The sequence below is a fragment of the Pinus tabuliformis genome, chromosome 6 (assembly GCF_031772625.1).
Source record: "Pinus tabuliformis cultivar Carrire ecotype Pingquan chromosome 6, CPIR1, whole genome shotgun sequence".
In the NCBI taxonomy this organism is placed as follows: Eukaryota; Viridiplantae; Streptophyta; class Pinopsida; order Pinales; family Pinaceae; genus Pinus; species Pinus tabuliformis.
The window spans coordinates 632,185,063-632,209,722 of NC_142292.1; the positions used below are offsets into that span (position 1 = coordinate 632,185,063).

At 31.9% G+C, this 24,660-nt stretch overlaps 1 protein-coding gene and 1 pseudogene across 1 annotated transcript; both read right to left on the reverse strand.

Annotated features, from left to right (window-relative positions):
* Positions 1 to 194: 194 nt before the first annotated feature.
* LOC149260228 (potassium transporter 26-like) overlaps positions 195 to 24,660 on the reverse strand; it is a 125,180-nt pseudogene continuing 100,714 nt past the window's right edge.
* On the reverse strand, positions 5,462 to 6,487 carry LOC149260229 (histone H2A-like). Its single transcript, XM_089379437.1, has 2 exons — positions 6,281 to 6,487; positions 5,462 to 6,058 (listed from the first exon to the last, which is right to left on the reverse strand). The coding sequence occupies exons 1-2, from the start codon at positions 6,485 to 6,487 to the stop codon at positions 5,837 to 5,839; spliced, it is 429 nt and encodes a 142-aa protein (XP_089235563.1). The 3' UTR covers positions 5,462 to 5,836.

Sequence of the window (24,660 nt, forward strand, 5' to 3'; positions counted from 1 at the left end):
AAAACTCAATGCTTATTTCTTCTGATCTCAACATAAATTTGCATTTTGAAATCTTATAAATCTATTAAAATAGTAACAATAGTACAAAATTATATCTTATTTTCGATGATGAGGAACTTTAAGGCCCTAAAATCTTTATTATGAGTAAAAGCTTATAATTTCATTGTCTTCTAATAGTGTTGTGTGAACGAACTCTAAATTTCTTGCACCATTCTGACTTGAGGTAAATGCACAGGTGGTATATTGTAGGGAGATAGAGCCAACATGCAATCGTTTTGGAGAAACCTGTAGAGCTTGTCAATCAGTAATCCTTCAAAAGGCACATTGCTCTTATTAGTCTTCAATGTGGTTTTTCCTAGAACATACACAAACCTTGTATTCTTTGCCAATTCAATCTACTACAATTCCTCATCTAAGAGTAGTTACTTTCTTCCACTGTATTTCTGCTTGCATAACTTCTGTCATGTGAGGAGGAATGAGTTCCTCTAAGCTTGAGATAGTCTTTTACAGTTTCAAAAACTTGGTTGATAAATTCAGATCCTTCAATGTTTGGGGCATCTTTGTAACCATATTGGGCTACACATTTATATACACCTTTTGGCTCTAGTTTTCCAACCATAAATTTCTCCGACAAAAGTATTGTCTTGACTGGAACCATTCTTATGGTGACAATGACAAGAACTTCATGCAGAGACCCCACATTCTTTACATAATGCTCAATAATCGGTGGTAAGTCAGAAATAAGGTCACTGCAAAAGAAATGAATTCCTGGTATAAGTGAATTCACCCCGACAACCAATCCATTCAAACCTTCTATGCTGAGTTTTCTCTGTGCTAAATATTTATACTTTTTCTACCTTCCTTATTTCCAAGAGAACATTATGGTCACAAAAATTGTTGCAATGATGAAGGGACACCAAACACCCTATGGCACCTTATTCAATACAAATGATAGATAAACTCCTTCAAAGATAGCAAAAAACGGAGTGAAGGGTGATATAAGAAAAACATGCATGTTCCAACCCACAAGCATGACCAAAATTTTTGCAATTAGGAAGGGACACCAACCTCCCTATGGAACCTTTTTCAATATAGATGATAGATAAACTCCTTCAAAGATAGCAAAAAATAGAGTGAAGGGTAGTATAAGAAAAACATGCATGTTCCAAACCACAAGCATGACCAAGGTTACTACGCACGTCGTAATGAACATGACACCAACCACTGCAACCCCTGCACCACCAAACACCTAAAATTATCCTTGGAAACTCAACAAAATCGATAAAAACTACCAAATTCGGTTGTCAGATATAAATTTGTATACTCTTACCATATGCATTTCCAAACTATGTTCCATCCCAGAATCCTATTACAATTGCAAGGTAGATAACCATGAGAACATAGTTAACTTCAGGTGAATAGATCTAACCCTCGTAATTTTGTGAGGTATGCACAATATTCACTCGAGGGAAGCAACTAAGAGCCATGGACTGTCTTATGATTGAGATTGTTGCTGTAATCAATGCTTGACTTGCTACAATGGCTGATAAAGTGGCAACAATGAACATTGGCCAATACACAGGTTGTGGTATTTCTTTGTAGAATGTACAGCCTATGTCCCCTAGGTTTTTAATCAAATAAGTCGCTTGTCCCATATATGTGATAAGCAAAGATGGGTAAACCAACACACAAAAAAGCAAGCTGCACCAAAAAACCCAAATTTCTCATTATGGTACTAAAACTTAAGGAGGATGAAGCACACAGGTATGATGAAATACTAATAATTTTGTCCTTGACATAGCTTGGACCTGGATTGATTTTCTTTTGAAATGGCCCAAGTCTGCAAACATGGCCTCTGCACCTGGATCCAGTCAGAACAAAGAACTGATGTTAGTGTTTCTATTTGTATAGCTTTAAAATAAATAATTGGGATGAAGTTATGAATTTTGTTTGAGAAAATCATTGGTATGGATTTATCAATTGAGTTATAAAACAATTCCAAGTATACTATATGATAAGAGACACATATCATCATGAGAATAATCAATGCCTGTTATACATAAGACTACACCTCCAAGCATCACCCATCCTTGTTTGTGATATTCATGAAAGTAATAATATGTATAATATGGGTTGAATGCCTTCAATGCTCCAAAATAATATTTCACAATATTATATAGTCCGATCACGATGTTGGTCACGAACCAGGTGATCATTCTGGTTGAGACATGAAGCTAACTTTACTTGTACTGAGATTTTGAAAAAGGAACATTAGTAACAAGATAAAAAATGATGAGTACAAAAACGCCTGCATGAGTTAACATACGGAAACAAAAATTATGTCAGGAAGTGGGATGCCATAATTCACATTATACCCACAGATGATATCATGTTTATGATAGGGAGTTGCATCCCTCCTTCAAATAAACTAAACCATACTGGAAAACTTGATTACATCCAAATATACTCATGGAAGGCAAGCTAATAGTATCTACTTCACATTCTTGCATCATCTTACCTTAGCTCATGTTACTATTCCTAGACTAAATTCCTTGCATAGCTGACATCACTGTAGGAATAAAAAAGGCATCATAAATTGGAACAAAATCAACACGTGTGATGGAGCATTGACTTGAGGTGCCACATTGATACCAGTTTGACATGAAAGGATTTTTTGAGATACATTTATGGGCAGACCTGATTGTAGGAGTCAGTGCTCCAACCAATCACCATACAAGTGCCCATCAGAGATTTATTCAAGCTTAGTAACAATTACTATCATGATTCATCAGCGGCTAATGTTTAAATACTAAATTGCGAAATGTAGTTAATGCCAAATAATGTATATATTTTTTATGTCATTAGGCAGTAGCAACAATAGAACTAAGTTGTGGGTTATGTATTGGGAAAATTCGTATTGTGGAATTTGGGTTTTGCATGAGTATTGTTGTTTATAGAGAAAATGAGGTTATGAATAATGGTGGAGAGATGTTGTGCAATTGCATAGAATGCAATGATAGGTGGCTATGGTAAACATGGGTGTAATGACCAAACACTGAAACTATTTAATGCAATGCCTAAGCTAGATGAAGTTACATGGAATTTTGTAATTTCAGGATATGCACAGAATGGGTAATGCCATGAGGCCCTAAATTTTTTTGGTCAAATGAAGGAGAGTGTTTTTAAGCCAAATAACTTCACCTTTGGCACCATTGTCAAGGCCTGCACTGGTAGTACAACTCCTAGAATAGGGGAAGAAGATCCATGCTGACATTATTAAGAGTGGGTTTGAGGTAGATTTTGCTGTTGGAATCACCCTTGTTGGCAGGTATAAAAAATGTGGGAATGTAGATGATGGATGCCAAATGTTAGACCTAACCACAAGATAAAACAACATCAACATCATTAGTTAAGTAGAAAAGATAAGAAGAAAGATGCATACTTTTATAGGTGTTTTTCCATATTCAATATTCATGACATATAGCTTGGAATTGGATTGATTTCCTGTTGAAATGGCCCAATTATGCAAACATGCCTCAACAGCTGGATCCAGTTAGAGCAAAGAACTGATGTTAGTGTTTCTATTTGTATAGCTTTAACATAAATAATTGGGATGAAATTATGAATTTTTTTTAGAAAATCGTTGGTATGGATTTATCAATTGAGTTAGAAAACAGTTCCAAGTATACTATATGATAAAATCAGGCACACATCATCATGAGAATAATCAATACCTGTTATACACAAGACTACACCTCCAAGCATCACCCATCCTTGTTTGTGATATTCATGAAAGTAATAGTATATATAATATTAGTTGAATTCCTTGAATGCTCCAGGATAATATTTCACAATATTATACAGTCCTGTCATGACATTGGTCACAAACCAAGCAATCATTATGGGTGAGAACATGAAGCTAACTTTACTTGTACTGAGTTTTTCAAAAACGAACAGAAGAATTTTGCCCAGAAAAATAGAGCTTTCGAATGGGTAGAATCTCTACCTCTCAAACCCAAGATGGAGGTGTTGGCAACAAAGCCACCATCATAACAACAATCAGAAAAATTTTCTGAGTCGTTGCACTCTTCTCAAGCAATTCCTTTGTCTTCGAGTTTATAGCATTTCCAACATTTTGCATACTGAAAAAATTCAATCTAGTATATGATGCAAGGAGCGTCAATTGCTTGCCATTGCTTTTTTCAAGGTTGACAACCCCTGTATTCTTTGCTAGTTCAAGGTGTTGCTGGAGAAACACCTTATGAAATTTCCGAGTTGGTAGGAGTACTTAACTAAAGAAAATTGAACTGAAGATGTGTTTCGTCAGACTCAATTTAAAATACAACCCACACCCACAGAGGATCAATAGGAAAATAAAATTGTCGTTCCCATCATGTGCTTCAAAAAGTCGATTGTATTGAGACACCGAATTAAAAAATTACATGTCAACAAGGGTGTTTGGTTAGGAAAGAGGTGTGTTACATGCTCCTACCAACGTTCGAATCTTAGAGACACGTTTCGCCCCTCGAGGCCAGGGGACATCTTGTGAAGCAAAACATGACAAGCAACCAGGGCCAGAGAAAAGTCTGGGGAGACATTATAATAGAAAAGATACACACCCATGGTTTCTAACAAAAGGGATCTTTAGAACTGTATCTCCTAAGAAGGCTACATTAAATAGTAATATATTCATATTAGCCATGGGTTCAATTTCCACACAGTAATGAAAGTAAGCATTTTGTCTAATATAAATAATTAATTATCAGCACTATAATTGAATTTAGAAGAATTTTGCCCAGAAAAAACATAGCTTTCGAACAGGTAGAATCTCTACCTCTGAAACCCAAGATGGAGGTGCCAGCAACAAAGCCACCCATGGGTCCATTCGAGAAGTCCTTCTCTCAAAATTTCTCAACCATGTGATTTGTCAATGCAAAGACCCCTTAGATTGCAACAAATGTGAGACCATAACTCCCTATAAGTTGCATAATATTGATTAAACCTGAAAGGGAAATGCTCCTTTCAACCTTCGGCACATCATACCATCTGGCCACCATACCTCCTCAGACATACCCCCAACGAAACCACTCATCGTGCCACTGAAAGTCTTAAACGTTAAACCAGGGGTGTCTTCCATCCTTATCTTCTCTGTAGGATCCATTTCCACCAGTGTCTTTCCTTGCAAGATCCTCCAAAAATGGAAGTATTTCATATTAAAGCCGTAGATTATTAAAACCCTAGATAAAGATTTAGGTTTGATTCCGAAAAAGGACTATATAGACAATTCCTTTGATTCCACTGAGAGGATAATGTAATTTGTCCCCTGATTCTGTGAACGTGTACGCGTTAAAATGGAGCCATGCCTTTCACAGATTTAATTAGAACCCAAAAGGGCCTAATAAGAAAATTCCAAATTTCTGACCAAATGAATAGCAGTATTGTAATCAGTAGCCCTAGAATTTTAGAAATTAAAACAGGGATTATATTTAATAATAAGCGAAAACCTGCAATTCACAAGAGGCTTTTGTGTTTCAAACATATAAAACTTGGCAAATGAACCACATAGAAAAAAAGGATTTTAATCCAAATTATTTACTATACAAAAGGCATCACCACCAGTCTCCAAATCAATTCCACATAAACAAAACAGGGAGCAACATGGCCATACAGGCACCGTAACCCATAAAACCTTCGAAGGCTACAACATTAGCATCAATGTCACACAAAAAAACCCAAAATCACGAAACCCAGGCTCGCTGACAGTCAAATCAGGCACATTCGTATTCATGGCTATGGATGCTTACAAATATGCCAAAACCCCGAAATCCAAATGCCACTAGGACTTCTTTGAACCTTTAGCCTTCTCTGGCATCTTTTCTCCAGCCTTCTTGGGCAAGAGCACCTGGTGAATGTTTGGAATTACGCCACCATGAGCTATGGTAACTTTCCCCAAAAGCTTTCCCAATTCATCGTCATTTCTCACGGCCATCTGAATATGGTGGGGAATTATCCTATTCTTCTTGTTGTCTTTGGCAGCATTTCCTGCCAATTCAAGAACCTGGAACCGAAAAAAGAGCCCCAAAACTAAATCAAAAAATTCCCCAAAATGAAACCCTTAACACCCCACGAAATAAATCCAATATCCTGTAAATCCCCAAAACCATAACTTGGAAAGCACACTAATTGACAAAAGCCACTGATACAATCGAACCACCAAACAAATTGCTACATCATCGAACCAAATCAATGTGTTGAAAACAAAATTCATATCAATATTTACCTCAGCTGCTAGGTATTCAAGCACAATTGCAAGAAAAATGGGGGCTCCAATCCCAACCCTCTTGGCATATCTGCCATTCTTCAGATACCTGGCGAGCCTTCCAACAGAAAATTGAAGGTCGGCCTTGACTGATTTCATGATGAGAGTTTTCTTGGAGCCTCCCTTTCGGCCCCCTGCACCCTTCCCTGACTTAGCAGAGGTTTCCATAGGTAGTGCTTTGTCAGTTTACAGCAATCCAGGAGTTACACAGTACACAATAATGCAGATGCTATGAAGCGAAGACACACGAAAAGTCTAATTATTTGTTTATTTATGCATTTCAGCCTCCACTCTGACAAAAATCAAATAAGCCACTTGTCCCGCATATGTAATAAGCAGAAATGGGTAAACCAACACATAGAAATCTTGAAGCAAGCTACACCAAAAAACCCAAATTACTATGCCTGAAATAAAACAGAGAAGAAGGGGAGCCAAATTATCTTTCCCACAACAACAGTTTCTTTAAGCCTGTCTGTCCTCCACCACGCCAGCGACATCTGACTTGAAGCCTTCGATCGATGCAGAGAGTGAATGCAAATCAGATGATCAATTCCATTCCAGTCCGAGAAGCACTTAGAAGTATTACCGAGCGAGGGCAAGTGCGAGGTCTCAAGCACCTGGAAGTAGCGTAGCATCGAGCGAGGGCAAGGGTGAGGTCGATCTGTTGGGTCACATCTCATTTTTATAATTTGTAGTTAAATCAATATGATGGGTAAGATTATCTTAATCGTCTATAATTTGTAGTTAAATCAATTGGATGGGTAAGATTATCTTAATCATCTAACAATTAAATCAAAGGCTTAGAATTGTACACGTAACCCCAAAGGAAAGTTGATTTCAAAGGGAAACCCCTTACGGCGTAAATATTTTTAGATTCAAAGTTTATTGATATGAAAGATAAAAACAAATGTCAAATCCTTGATTTGATTCTTACTTGACTTTGGTGTGTGCAAGTTACAAGAAATGTCATTGGGAAAAGGATGGGAAGACAATGGAGAGCATGGATTGGATAGGATTCATTTTCTATTGGAGATCATTTATGCACTCGAGCCATCTAATTTTGAAATGTTTCTAGTAGGGATTCCTATGGTTTTTAATGTTGTAATTCTTTCACCTCATTGACCATTATTTTGTGCAAGAAAAAATATTAGGAATGCCACATAAGACATCGATGGACAGGTAAATCAATTTATAAATGCAATGTCAATTCCAAGATATCGTCTTTGTATTGTTTGATTTTATTTTGAACATTTATTTTTATTTTGTTTTGTCTTTTAACTATGAAATTGAAAATACTAGGTATCATGTCCATTTAAACAACAACCAAAGCTTCAAGATGAAATTAGTATTACACAATATTGATTGAAATCCTTTTAGTTGTTTTTTGTTAAAATATTTCATGACTATTACAAAGTTTACTTTCATGTTATTATTTAAGCACATGTTGTTTATATACTTGACAAAGTTCATGGATTAGAGAATGAAATTTTGTTGCGAATATAATGACAAGGATTAGACATCACATCTCATATTATTTTGTTTCACAAGTTATCTACAACTTGATATTTTTAGCATGTAACTTAGTTGAGATGATTGTACCTTAAGCTTTCCTTGAAGGTTGAATACTAAGTTACTAAGGTGTTATTTCCTATGGTGATGTTTTATTTTCTTTGTTTATACAGGTCATCTGGCCACATAATAGCCACTATCACCCAACTCAAGAAAACTTGTTTGAATTTCTCACTTTTATGGGGAAAAATAGCTTTGACATTGTTGATGTTAGCATTTATGTTGTATAAATATTTTATAGTCTACTTTAGTTTATATTCTAGTGTTCATCATCTTTCATGTATTACACAAAAACAACTCAGAACTGAATATTGATGGTACTAATCCAAGAATTGATGAAAGAGGAGAACAATATATATAACATTGGAGCGAAAAATGTGAAAAGATAGAGAGAGAACAAAACTCATCTAGTGTTACCCTTAGAGCCAATATATATCGTACATAAGACACACACATAGAGAATGATGGTCAAGTCTTTCGAGTTGTTGAAATCACATGCAATTCCTTGGCAACACAATGATAATGCTTTGAAGTGATGAAACAAAATTTCATGTGTAAATTGTAGTCCAACCAATATTAAATTGGAAACTGATATTGTAATATTTTACATTTTATATAATATAGTTTATGTGGTTGAAATTATTTATAGTTGTACTTTATATAGTTTAGTATTGTAATTAACATATGTAATTTTGCATTTTTATATTAGATGAACATGCACATTGTATGACACTTTTTTTAATTTAGTCGCAAAATCATACTAATTAATTTATGTTGATTAATAATAATCACAAAAAATTAATCTAAAGCTACTAAATTAGTAGTTTATATTGATTAATAATAAACACAAATAAAATGAATATACAACTAAATTAGTTTTTTATAATGAGTATTAATCAAACTAAATGAAATAAATATTATCTACTAAATTATTTGGTTATATAATGAATATGAAACTACCAAGGAAAGATAAATGACTATTGCAAATGATAAATTTGTGATTACAAATGACGACTAAATGTTGCATATATATGACTATTAGTTGTTAATTTACAATATCTTATAACATGACCAAAATTTAGTCATATTTCTTTTGTCATTAATTTGTTTCAAATGATGACCAAAGTTTGCATATATATGACTATTAGTATCTAATTTATAGTATTTTATAACACGACCAAAATTTAGTCATATTTCTTTGGTCATCAATTGTTTTCAAATCTTGACTAAAATTTTCATATATATGACTATTAGTAGCTAATTTACAATATCTTATAACACGACCAACATTTTGGTCGTATTTATTCAGTCATTAATTGGCTTACTCGGGTGAACATATAGTAGTAAATTTTGTTGTATATTTGGTAATTAATTGTGGAAATTAAACACTAAATAAATAACTAAATTAATGCCTAAATATACCACTAGACAATGTAATTGAGACAACCAATTAATCATTAATATAAAAATGACTAAAATTTGGTCATGTTGTAAGATATTGTAAATTAGCTACTACTAGCCATCGAATGAAAAATGGTCATTTATATGAAAACTTTAGTCCTTTTTTTAGTAACTAATTAGTCATTTTGTACTAGTGAGAAAACTCATTCTTCACATCTTTTCTGTTGGTTCCATGGGTGAAATGTATATGTTGTGTGAAGTGCTTATGGAGCCTTGACTCTTGCTACACGTAATTCTTATTGCCTATATTTTCTAGATAGGAAACTTGAAGAAGGGGTATGGCATCATCTTTCATTTGTTGTCTTTTCAATTCCTTTTAGGTTTGTTATGGTTTCCACCATTTCTAGTTCATTATACATTTTTAGTAATATTATGTCTAGTTTTTCTATAGTACTCATAAGATCTTGCAAATCATATTTGTTATGGCACATGAAACATGCTCTTTAATATAATAATGCAAGAGTTGTTTTGTCAGGGCAGGAAATAAAAGGTTGCATGGAAAAATTTCATGAAGAGTGATGGAATGACCACTTTTAATGGAAACATGTTTGCGAGCTAATAGAAAATCACTTTATGTGCTTCTAAAATGAAAGAAGAAAAATATATATTAAGACTAGTTAGTTGATCGTAAGAAAGTATTAATTCCTACAATGTGTAGCAAATATGGATGAGCATTATGATCCAAAGGTATTGGGGTTTTCTTTGTTTTTGAAATTTAAATTTTCATGATGTGAATGAATATAAAATAAGATAATAAACTTGATACATTTGGTGAGATACATTGAAAGGGGGTTGTAACTGACATAGTTTTAGAAAAAATTCCAAAATACCATTTGTTTGGCATATGTGACATTTTTGGTGGGTATGTGGAGATAGCATGTGAAAAATATTATATGGAGTAAATCTAGTTAAGGATGGAATTATTTATATTATTGCTGCTCATGAAGGATAGGAAGGGACAAGATGCAACCAATCAATCATTACATTAGTAGGACGGTTACTTACTCTGGACCCTAAGGATCATGGCATATTGGGAATTGTTACCCTCCCATATATATGGGTAACCATAGGAGAATTTTTTTATTCCATGATACAATTTTCGAGTGAGTTGGCATATATTATTTATTGTATGCTGTCATTTTCTTTCCATTTATTTTGCACAAGTTATCTACAACTGGATATTTTTAGCATGCAACTTAGCTAGGATGATTGTGCTTAAGCTTTTCTTGAAGGTTGAATACTAAGTTCCAAAGGTGTTCTTTTCTATGGGGATGTTTTATTTTCTTTAATTATACAGGTCATTTGGCCATAGTGGCCACTATTGCCCAACTTAAAAAAACTTATTCAAGTTTCTTGTTTTTTGGAGGAAAAATGGCATTGACATTGCTAATTTCCAGGTATCATATAAATAATTTAGGTCTATTTTAGTTTATATTCAAGTTTTCATTGTCTTTCATGTCTTATTCTCTACATTATATCTTCTTTGATTTTCGAAAGAGGAACTTGCTGTTGTTTGTAAGAAGCAGGAATTGAAGAAAGAGGGTAGCAATAACATTGGAGTGACAAATGCAGAAAGAGAGAGAGAGAATAGAACTAGTCTAATGATACCCTTAAAGCCAATACCCCACATGAGACACATATAGAGACTCATGGTCAATTATTTAGAGTTGGTGAATTGACCTGAAATGCCACGCGAACACAATGATAATGTTTTGAAGTGATGAAACAATATTTTCATGTGTAAATTGTAGTACAACCAATATTAAGTTGGAAAATCATGATGTAAACTTCAAATTTAATATAATATAATTTGTGGTTGAAATTATTTATAGTGGTATTTGATATTATTTAGCATTACAATTAACATATGCAACTTCATGTTTTCATATTAGATGAGCATGCAAATTGTATGACATTTTTTAAATTTAGTCGCAAAATAGTACTAATTAATTTATGTTGATTGATAATGAACACATAAAATCAATCTAAAGGTACTAAATTCGTAGCTTAGATTGATTAATGGTGAACACAAACAAAATTAATATTGGACTAAATTGGTTGTTTATAATGATTATTAATGAATGTAAATGAAATTAATATAAACTACTAAATAAGTCATTTATAACGAATATGAAACTACCAAAAAAAGATAAATGACTACGTCAATGATAAATGTGTGATTATAAATGATGACTACATTTTACATATATACGACTATTAGTAGCTAATTTACGTTATCTTATAATACAACCAAAATTTAGTTGTATTTATTTGGTTGTTAATTGGTTTCAAAGGATAAATAAAATTTTCATATATATGAATAATAGTAGATAATTTATAGTATCTTATAATGTGACCAATATGTTGGTTAAATTTATTTTAAATTAATGACCAAATTTTTGACTAAATATATTACTAGATGATAAAATTGAGACAACCAATTAATGAGTAAGATAAGTACAACTAAAAGTTGGTCGTGTTATAAGATATTCTAAATTGGCCATTATTGGTCATTGACTGAAAAATCATCATTTAAATGTAAATGTTAGTCGGCTTTTTAGTAACTAATTAGCAATTTTACAAGGGAAGCCCAAAGGTTGGCAGAACATAGATGAGGTTGCAAAGAAGAGAGTCGCGGAAAGGAAAGCCTCTTCGACACCAGAAGTTGAAGAATCAGAAACAGAAGAGGATGATACCATCATAGAGGAAGCAGAAACAGGGAATCAGAAGGAAAACATATCAGACAACAAGGCTCCACAACAGGCAGAGACCCACCAAAATCAGGCAGAGATGACAATGGGAGGCAACAAACGGCATCACCACTCAGATACTTCAGACTCAGACAAAGAAACAGGCACACAGAATGCAGAAACACAACTAGTCATTGCTTCGACCGAGCCCACTCAAGGAGAGTGGTGTAAGGTCGAAAAGAAAAAGGGGAGAAAAACCTAAAGCATGAGTCTTTACTCACTACCGGAATTCAGTTTTTTCCCCCTTTTCTTTCTCTCTCCTCTTCTCTTTTCTTCTTCTTTGTGCACGTTTGTCTTCTAACGGTGTGTAACCATGCGAGCCCATGTGGCAGTTTACGAAATGCTTCATTGCAACTACTAGTGTAACTTTTCATTAATTCTTTAATAAAAGGTTACCGTTTTTTCCTTTGGAAAAAAAACTAATTAGCAATTTTATACTAGTGTAAAAGCATCGAAAGGGCTGAAAATAAAGAAAGGACCTAGAGATTAAACTTCCAATATGCATCTCCCATTCATCCAAGGGGCAATGGATAAGATTGTTCGGATTCTAAATAATCAAAAGGTTCCTTCAATCTTTGGGGCCCTGAAAACCATTTGAATCTCAATCAGATCTCTTAAGGACCCTATATACCCTAAAGATATGAAATTTTTCTATGTCATCCCATGTTCCCGTGGGACTTCCTACATTGGAGAAACTTGCTAGTCTATAAAACATAGGATTCACGAGTATGTAGCTGACATCAAGCATGGAATGACTCGCTCCTCCGCATTGGAAAAACATGCCAAGGACACAAAACACCATATATATATATATATATATATATATATATATATATATATATATATAATATGCCCAATTCATCACTTATATTGATCATTTCCATCATTAGAAATTGAGGGAGGCTATTAAGATTGAAAGAAAATAAAATACTCTTAATAGAGATGATGTTTGGATAATTAATAATTGTTAGATCACTACCCTTTATTCTTAGTTTTCTTTATGTGTCTATTTACTGTAAGATCATTTTTATGTTTTATTTTAATTTAATTTAATTTAAGTATGCATTAAGATTTTTCTTTATTTTTAATTTATAATTTTGTTTATTAAATTAATTTTTATTTCCCTATATATTATACCTTTTAATATTTCTTTTATTTGATTCTCCATATTATTCTTTAGTTCTTATTATTCTATATTTTTATTTATTTATTACCGGACATTAGTTTACTTATATATATTTAATTGATATTAGGTTTGACTATTATAGGATTTTAATTATTTATTTATTTATCTAGATATTGTTGTTTATATATATATATATATATATATTCGAATCATTATGGAACAATTTTCTATTCTTATCTACAATATTTATTTTCATGATGGGATCACACTTTTCATGTTAGTCTTAATGATCAATCACGCTAGGTGGTTTGAAACGCATTGGCTCAACAGTTTGAATGTGATTTTCACCGGAAAACTTTATTGAATAAAATAAACTCTAGATATTCCACGCATTGAGAGGGACCAAATATCTTGAGATACAAATGTACCAGCCTCATAGACCGAGAGTTGGGATTTCTAGTATATGTAAAAACTAATATATCTACATTTCCCTATAAGAAAAAGTTAAAATATGTAAATATTTATGGAAATTCATAAAATTTTAGTTTGATAAATATCTATGTATTAATTGAGTAAAATAACTTTGAGAAAGTTAATTAAAAAGTAGAGAAAATAGGGTTTAGAAAATAGAGAAAATAAAATTATAATTTTTTCCATCTATTCTTTTTTTTGAAATGATTTAAATTAATGGAATTTTAGTGTACAATATTTTCATGTGGGCTAATATTTTATTCTCTCTATTTTCTAAAAATAATTCACCTTTAAAAATCACCTAAACTTTTTAGAGTATATAAAATTATTATAAGCGTCAAGAAAAGTTAAAATATGTAAATATTTATGGAAATTCATAAAATTTTAGTTTGATAAATATCTATGTATTAATTGAGTAAAAGAACTTTGAGAAAGTTAATTAAAAAGTAGAGAAAATAGGGTTTAGAAAATAGAGAAAATAAAATTATAATTTTTTCCACCTATTCTTTTTTTTGAAATGATTTAAATTAATGGAAATTTTAGTGTACAATATTTTCATGTGGGCTAATATTTTATACTCTCTCTATTTTCTAAAAATAATTCACCTTTACTTTAAAAATCACCTAAACTTTTTAGAGTATATAAAATTATTATAAGCTTGAAGATTTTATAATTTCATGTTATGGATGGGTAAGATTCACCAAGATTTCCAAACTTTATATTAAATTTGAATCCTTAAAACTTTCCATGACCTAAAAAACAATAGACAATAAACATATTAATCTTGACCTTTTTCTAGAATTTGAAAACACAATTCCTCAAAAAGCCAAATTTTTACATTAATTAAAATGTATTTTTTAAGCTAATTTGTATTGCGTTCAATAAAACAAAAAATATTACATTGTTAATCCTATCACTATCATCATGATTTTATGACACAAAATCTCAACCTCCCTAAGGAGAAACCAAGTTTTAACCATATGTTAACAAGATAATAAGTCCAAAACTCTAATACTAAAATCATTTGCAACTTCCCTAAAAATTCGATAGAAACATCAAACCATGATAGATCAATGAAGCACATCAAACATCACCACAATTGAATAACATGAATTCAAGATAAGGAAGGGTAGTGAGTACTATAACCCATGCTCCCACTTCTCTATACCTATACCCCACTAGCGATAATTAACATGTATTTTTTTATTTTTTTTGTAAGCTTTGTAGGACTACATCTTAATCATGTCCAATTGTTCAGCTCTATCGAAGGGATAGCACAAGATTTGAACCCAAGGCTTCGAGTTTGGTGAAACTTCATTTCCATGATCATTACTAAATCAATTACCCCAAATAAACTATAATTAACATGTATTTTAAAATATATAATAAATCCAATATTTTTGAAAACTCCTAGAACCATCTCTATAACTTTAAAAATAAATTAATTTTATTACTATTTCCTAAATTTAATACTTCAAAAATTTTAAATTAAATTCAAGCTGAAAAATATTAAAAAATATACCATCATCATAGTATATAAAAAAAATCAAATAACAAAATGACAAAATATTTAAATCAGGGCATTAAACCTCTCCTTTTTTTAATCCCTTTCTACTAATTTTATCCATACATATTTATTTGTTTGAATATTAGTATCAACACATTAACCCATAAAAGAAGAACTTTAATAGAACTAAACATTTATGAAAGTTCAATTTAAATATTGATAATAAATATTTACAATTTACATATATTATTGTTATTATTAATATTTATCATCAATAAAAATATAATATTAAATATATTTAAAACATTTTAATAGGAATTTATAAAAGTCTATTATATATATTTAAAACATTTTAATAGGAATTTAGAAAAGTCTTTAGGTGATAGTTATTGTGTTATATGTTTTACAAGGTTTTTCGACATACTTGTTGGCCTAATTCACATATAATATGGTAGCGATTTGGTAGAATTAAAAGTTTGAGTTGTCAAATATCCACAATGTCTCATGTTTTTTTGGAGTTTCTAATTCATATTTGTAATCTAAAAACCATTTTAAACAACAAATATTAAGATTTGATCTAATAAAAAAATTTCCCATATTTAGATCTAAAACTCCAAAACATATAATATAATAATAACTTTGTCACCTCTAAAATATATAATATAATAATAACTTTGTCACCTCTAAGACCAAGTGTGTAGCTCTAGTGTGAAGCTAACATTGAACATTAAGAATTTAACCCTCCACTCTCCACCGCGGAACTAAAAACAGTTCTTCTCCAAATCTTCTTAATTGTCTATAAAAACCTTTCAAGAGAATCTAACACTAAACATTAACATTGAGACCTCAACATTCCAAATCGGTACTTAAAATACACTTCCTCAAAACCAAATATTGGTTACCATATTTTAAGAGAATAATAAGTTCAAAACTTTAATGATAACATCATTTGCAACATCACTAAAGAATCTATAGAAACATCAAACCATAATAAATTAACAAATCACATTAAACACCAGCCCTACGATTTAGTGACCTTCATTCAATCTAATGGAAACTAGTAGGCGCTATAACCCACTCTCCCACTTCTTTTTTGGAATAGCACCCCATCACCGATAATTAAAATATATATTTTAGAATATATAACAAATTAAATATATTCGAAAACACTTACAAACTTAATCATAACTTTAAAGTTAAATTAATGCTATTATTATTTAATCAACTTTAATATTTTAATAAGTTTTAATTAAATTCATTCATATTTATTTATTTGAATGTGAATATCAACTGATTAACCCGTGAAAGAAGGATTTAATGTAGCAAAACATTTAGGAAGGTTTAATATAAATATTAATAACTATTTATAATTTATTTATATTGTTATTATTATTTATAATTAATAATATGAATAATGTTAAGAAAAGCATGTTTACATCATAGTTTACTTATTAATTTTTTGAAAGGTTTTATGCCATATATTGCAATCTAAATTGCCCAAAATATGGTACGGGTTTGTTCGAATTAAATGTTTGAGATGGGAACACTAAAAAATTCAAGTGCCCCAAGTTTTTTAGGGTTTTTAATTCATATATGTAGCCAAAACCCATTTTTAATAACAAAGTTTAAGAGTTGGCCAGATTTTTCTTCATATTCTCATAAAAAAATCAAAAACATATAATAGTTAAACAACCACCCTTAACCTCAATAATTCAGCTTTCAAGTCAAACTTTAACATTGAGACCTTAACCTTCCACATTCATACTTAAAATCCTCATCGTCCAATCCCTCAAAACCAGGCATTCTTGACCATATGTTAACAGAACAGTAGATAGTGTATAGAAACATCAAACTATGACACATCAACAAAACACATCAAACACGACCCCCAACCATTAAAATATAGTCTTGGTAGTTCCCTCTAGGCTCTAGGATCCCTTCATGCCATGAAGCTAATTATTAATCTTCTGCAGTTTTACACCTACTCAAGCCCAAGTAGTGTCTAGCTAATTTGGGGTACAAGTCTAGTCTTTATCTCCTACATATACCTTGGTTTTCCAATTTGGATTTCCTTCATCTCACACAATATTCATTATAAAACATCTTGCAGTCATGAAAATTATCTTCGTGTTATTTTTGGTACTCAGATCAACAAGCAAGGGTCATCTCGCCTTTGCATAATGGAGGGTTTTCATTTTTCTATTATGGTCCTTTCTTGGATCATAATTGATTCTAAATTATTCCTTGGAGTTAGGACTCTAACCTCTCATATGGTAGCTCTTCTCATATTTCAAAAGATGAGTAAAAAAAATATTTCATTAATACAATAAATATTTACGACATCGTAAAATATTCACTTTTTAGTTTTTAGCTTTTGAACAACATTTCAACTTATAAAATCACAAAAGTAATTTGTATAGTTGATTTCACTAGGCATACTACAATGTAAAGAGGGGAAGAATTGTGTAAAATATAGGGGAGAAGAGAGAAAGAGGAATGGAGTGCGAAAATATAGGCTAAAGAAGAGGTAAAAGGATAAGAAATGAGGGGAGGTCCAAAGGATAATAGTAGAGATTTGTCACATACCTCCTTCACACATTACTACAAACCACATACTATGTTCCTTCACTAAATTTAACTTTGATTAAATTTAGATTCATTAGTTATCCCAATGCATCCGTATATAATCATCACATAAATAAAGCTAACACAAACAATTCTACCCTTGCATAGTGGTCACATGTAGACTACTTAATATTAATATGTCCCATATAGCTCCTTGACCGAGTATTAGTAATTACCTATTATGCACCAATCACTAAATATACACTTGAATAAAATTTTTACTCAATAGTGGTCACATACATTAGTATTTAGTCATCCTCATCAGTAAAGATAACACATACAATTATACACATATGCTGAGAAATTCAACAACATAAAAAGTAAGTACTAACCATATTGTACATCTCATGCAAGTGATTCATACAAGAGCAATTGGAATAATGTCACTTGGAGAATCGAGCACCCCCACCCAACCTAAAGCCAACTTCCTCTAGTCCACCCCGGAGACAAAAGTTTGTTACATGGATCAATTGCCTCTTGTTGATCTCTTTAATGGGTATTTAGTACCCTCTTCCATGATATGGTTTCCATTAATGGCATCCTGCTTTTATGGATATTTTTTATCCATTTCCGTAGCCTTTTCTTAGAAAGTCTCACCTTTATGTCCCACGAGGATTTTCCACAGAAATGTTTTCCTTTCCCTCTCGCAAGGATTTTATTTTTTTCCAATCCATTAAGCTTATCTAGAATTGGACCTAGAAGTCTTATCATGAAAAAATTATCCCTTCCCATTCACTAATGGGATTTAGAAAGAATCTCATTTCTTGGTGTCTCATTTTTCCAAGTGATTAAATTATTTTATTTATTTAATAATAAAGTATTTAATTTCCTTGTTACACATGATAAATAGATTTTCTAATATTATGTTAGCTGAGTTTTACATAAAATGGAGGGGTGTTACATACTTCCCCCGTTAAATTTACACTATCCTCGGTGTATTACTACATTTTATAACATTATTTTCTTGTTCACAGGTTGTTTTTTCTGACTTTACAAGCTCCCATGGCCTTGCTATCTGAATCAGGTCTAACGATTTATATCAGTGACAAAGGAGTTCTACCAAAAAATATCCTTCCATTGTTACTTGTAACATTTGTTTCAATCAATTTTGTGAGAGATTTGAGATGAAGAAACTCAACTTTGTTTACCACAGTTAATATCATAACTTGATATACAATAGTAGTATTTGAGTAACCACGAGTTATGTTTCCCACAATTTAAATGTGATTACTCATGTTCATTGTACTTAAAGAAATGGATGTTCTTCCCATGTATTCCTCCAATTCCTTCATGTTCTCCTTGAACACTTTCTTGCTATAGTTTCCTTGCATTAGTCACAACAAGTCAAAATAGCACATTTGACTAATCAACAGGTATAAAATTATCACATCAGGTTAGGTCAACATAACCATAAACTAAAAATCATATGTAGCCATCAATTATATATCACCTGTAATCCACATAGATTAGAATCATAATCACATGCGTACAAACCTGGAATAAAACACTGATACTTATCCTTGAATCACTTCTTAGCTTCTTTATTTTGTACACACTCTGAGTTAGTTTCCATACCAAACAATCATCCAGTGCCTTCTCATCTATCATGTGAACCTAGACATAGTGTGCATTATACACACACAATTATACATGTCATATATTATCATGCAATATGTGCATCCATACCAATACCATATGTATTGTTTTTACACTGTAACACCCGCCATTGTGATTAAAAATGTTAGTTGTTTTCTGGTTACTATTACTAGTGGTTTAAATAGGATTGGGACAAATTGACTATGGTTCGAAAATAAATTTTAAATTAATAATAAAGATGTTGTTTCCATTGCTGGAAATCATAATGGCTAACACCCGAGAAAATTACACCTACTGGAATCTAAGAAGAATCAGATTCAAATTGAATTTTCTAAATTAAAATATATCGATATATATTACACCTTGGTGGGAGATAAAGATCAAGGATAAAATAACTGTACGAAGAAAAACAGGCTTTTACTTTTAGGAAAAGGAACTAAAAAGCCTAGGCTAAGGGGATACAGATTCCCAGAAGGTTGGACACTACCAAGGAAAACTTTGTGAGAAAGATAATGTTAAATAAACATTATAAAGGCTCAGTAATGGTTATTGAGATCTGGAAAGGTTATCATAGCTTGGGGGGAATCATAGGTGATTCAAGGTTGGGTGGATCAGTGTTACAAGCCATAGATTCCAAGCATTGGAGTACTAGTCAGAGGATCCTATACCCACTTCTAATTTAATCGTGTTGATAATTATGTGGTTTTGATGAAAAATAATTATGTAGGTTAGTTATAATGGTTATCTTATATAGTGGATGTAGTATGTGCAAGTTGAATGCTAGATGCCAAAAATAAGCTATAGAATTCTTTGTTGATATATTGGTGAAATTTGTGATATTCGAATGGTTGTATGAAGTATGGCTTAGTATCTAGTTGTGGCTTTATAATTTGAATATTTCTTAAGTGAATGTATGTAGGTAGATAACATGCATAGTGAATTAAATGAGCAGAGAGCATGCATGTCGTAGTAGTTAGATATTAAAGGAAACAAAAATTGTGCAAATACAATGAATGTCTTTAATTGAATGCATGCATGTTGTTAGGAATTACAATAAAGTAAATGAGTGATCAAATGCATGTCCTATTGGTCGATTGAGAAGAAGATAATAGATAGTGTAATTAATTTTACATGTCTTAAATTATATGCAAGAAAAGAGTATGCCTCACATTTGAATATTTTAACTTTATCCATGAAAGCAGTGTAATCTACAGTGAAATAAAAGGATAATTGATGTGCATGACATATGAGTGAAAATCGAAGAAAGGTAAAGACTTCATTTACAAATTGAGTATTTTTAGTTAAATGCATACTAGTAGTGGTAATTTATAGTGAATAAAATGAAAAAATTTAGATGTATAACATACAAACTCATAAGCAAACAAAAGTGAAGCACTGCACATTAATATGGTGAGAATACTTTCATGCATTTAGACATGTAATTTGACTGTGTTATCACACCTACTGGGAGGTGTCTACACTGGGCTAGGAGAAAATAGAGAGGTATTGCATGCTACCCATGTAGTTAACATGCAGTAGACTGCAATAGTAGAAATGTTAAGCAAATTAGAATAACCGGATCATTCCTACTATAAATTAAATGACTATCCCATGCATACACTACAAAACCAAACATGTATTAAAAGACTTCAACAATAAAATATTCAAAAACGTGATCTATGTCTACAAGACTCTTTCTACCAAGGGAAATCATAATAGGTGCAACTACATATTACCAATCTAGAAGCTCAAAATTTGTAAAACGAAAAAAGAGTCAACATATTGAAATTAGCTATATACATACATACGTACATATATATATATATATATATATATATATATATATATATATATATATATATATATATATATATATATATATATATATATATATATACATATATATATGTGTGTGTGTGTGTATCTATATTACTTGTGTATAACTCTCCAGAACAGTGGGATAACCATTCGAGGTTTCCAATAAAAGAAAAATTAAGAATTCCTAGACGAGTGCTCTGCGAGACAAAAGAAATATGAAAGGACCTAATTGAGGGAATAACATAAAAGTTGTTCGATATCTTATTACAGTAAATCATGAGCCTACGATCTAGCTTTATAGAGCATAAAACCAAAAGAGAATGTATATTAATATTTTTTCAACACTAGTGGGAAGTCAATACGCCATTAAGCTTCCAAGTAGAGTCTTGGAACCCATATATATATATATATATATATATATATATATATATATATATATATATATATATATATATATATATATATATATATATATATATATATATATATATATATATATATATATATATATATATATCTATATATCAACATATACATTATCTCATCGTGCTCAAGATAATATCTCAAGTAGAAATCAACTTGGGTTAACTGGAAAACACAAACATCTAGACAAAACAATAGAGGGAACCCTTTGGTATTTCTGAGAAAATTATACAGATGCACTGATGATATCAACCATGGAGAGTATACTATAATGCTTTCCACATAGGGAGTAACTTAGGTGAGAAACAATTATGAAAATGTATTCTTCAGAACTGAAAAAAACTCCATGGAGTGGAGGAGGTCGAAACAAAAAGGAAATTAAACTGGAACCTTACAAGCGATAATTAGTGGGCAACGAGCCAAGTCTCACCACAAATCACCAGTCCAAATCCTAGTATAAAGCATACGTGTGATGGAAAAACAAAAAATTATAATTTAAATGTGAATTGGTGCACGTATATCCATCAGATCAGAACTATAGCATGTAAATAAAACAAACCCAAAACCCTTACCTAGAGAAACTTGTTGAAGCTTGTTGTGGGTGACCCACCTAGATTCAGGGGAGCACTTAACTAGTTAGATCAGAATAATTGTATGGAAATTGATTAAAAAAAATCATAAAACCTTAAAATCTTAACAAATAAGCTAACCTAGATGTTGGAAATGGAAATCCCAAGCAAGCTGAAGTCATTGGCTCGAACAATGCCCTAGGTCAACATTTCACCATGTACAACAAGTAACCCAAACCAAAATGAAATCCTCAAGGTGAAAGGTACAAGATTTCTAGGAGAATCAATTAGAAAACTAAATTAACAAATTTACCTTAGACCAGGCTGAATGATGGCATTTTCAGACACCAAGTCTTCATTTTCCCCATGTTGGTGCACATAACCCATCTTAGAAGGGTTGGAGCTTGCCAAGAATCCTAGTAATAAAACGCGTGCCTATCAAACCCCGAAGGGAAACAAATCTATGCCTCATAAATAGAGTAGGATGGAGTTCCAGGTGATGAAGCTACCTAGATGAGACATAAATAATCTGGAATAGGGTAGGGTTATGAAATGGGCGCAGAGAAATGTGAAGGGATAACAACCTGTGTCAAAAAAGAAGAGTGCAAAGAAACTAAGAGTATGAATGATTTAGGAAGTGAGGGAAAGGTTAGGGTTAATGATAAAACATACGGGTTGTTGATTTGGAATAGGTGATACTCAATCATAGATTTCCCTCAAAAAATTAACCATAAAGGTCCATGCCCTCTTGTACCCTGATCACATGGGCTGGGTTGATGAGGAGGTAGATTATTGGGTTTTGGCTAACCATAGCATAACTGTCGGGTATAAGGAGTTCCAGGTGAGGCAAGGAGGTTGTCCCCCCCACATAACTGTATATGAATCAATGTCATCACCCTACATGTAAGGTGGTGCTCAGTCCTTGTAGTAAGGCATTAAATGTTAAAGGGTACAAACAATACACTAAATTATGAAGAGTTATGTACGTGGATTTAATTATAATAACATCAGAGGTAAAAAAAATTAACCTTTCGAATATACTAGGTTAAGTATATAAGGTGAGTTTCATAAAGAAAAATGAATATATTTTATAGCGGTATGTTAAAAAAGTGGCACACATGTTGAGGAATGTTGATCTTAAGTACCATTAGTATATGTATTATCATTAGCTAGATCAAAGAAAGAAAAAAAATTCATATGTTGTGGTGTGATGTCGAGGTTCGTTACATATGCAGTACCACCTATACACGTGTACCCAATATCAATTTCCATAACCTCACCTACATGACATATCCTTCATCCACATGTTTTCAACCATGTTAGTATTATGCCAAAAATTCCTTCAATTATTCATATCACCTTTAGGCAAGTTCGACCAAACCGTGCTCGATTTGTCGATTTCTTATTAAGGATTTCCATGGTCCTGTTCAGTTTCTACAATCCCAGCATAAGTAAACATTTTTTTATGTCGAAGTGTTCGGGTGATTTTATTTTATCTAATCCTTTTCATATGTTTTGTGGTTTTAGAATAATTTTAGCAAATTCATTCATACTAAAACTTTATCTTACCAATAACTTTGAGTTTCAGAATTTACTCGATCATTAAACTAGGTCTTAATGACCTCCGCCTAATCATAAAGAAATCTTTTAATCTAGTATGAATTTTAGTACTATACTTGAGGTTTGATAATAAAAAAATAGCCTTGGCTTTAGGAAAATAATTTTTTGGTACTCAAAAGTACTCTACACATAAACTAGTTATGTCATATGCTTTATTGTTTCTTTTTTTACACTTCTTCCAACACCTTGTTGGCCATGCATAGTTTTTTGTATGTCTAAAAACGAATTGAACAATCATTTTTTGCGAATAATACTGAGAAGGGGGTGAATCATTATTTACAATTAAATAATATTCATTTCCTAATGAGATTTATATACGCTAGTTCAGTGAAGTGAACTTGCATGTGCACACTATCGTGATTAAGGAAACTAGCGTATACCCAAAGAACTTATGATTTTGTCAATTTATCATGTGTTGACTATTAATCAGCGCATTAGTATCTTATTATATAGTAACTATGTGAAATAATAGCATAATAAACCATCACACATAAGAAACACACATGAACACCAAGATTTAAGTTGGAAACCTAATGTGGGAGAAAAACCACCTATTGTTGTCATCTTTGTCTTCTTTTAATATAATGAAAATCTATTTACAATCTTCTGTTGGCGCATACTCATATCAGTGCATAGGCAGTCACCTGCAGAAGGCTACAACCTTCGCTCGTTCTCGAGCTTCTATTGGAAGGGAGCTACAACATGCTAGCTCTTGTACTAGCCGACATGTTTACTAGTACATAGGTGCCAACTTATAAAAGGCCACCACCTTCTCTCTTCCTCCAAGGACCATGTTTCATTGATTT

Bases quoted from the DNA above. Each gene is read 5' to 3' on its own strand.
- LOC149260229 (XM_089379437.1), bottom strand. From the start codon at position 6,487: ATGGAAACCTCTGCTAAGTCAGGGAAGGGTGCAGGGGGCCGAAAGGGA. The intron at 6,059-6,280 runs GTAAATATTGAT...TTTCGGTTCCAG, and splicing joins TTGAATACCTAGCAGCTGAG to GTTCTTGAATTGGCAGGAAA.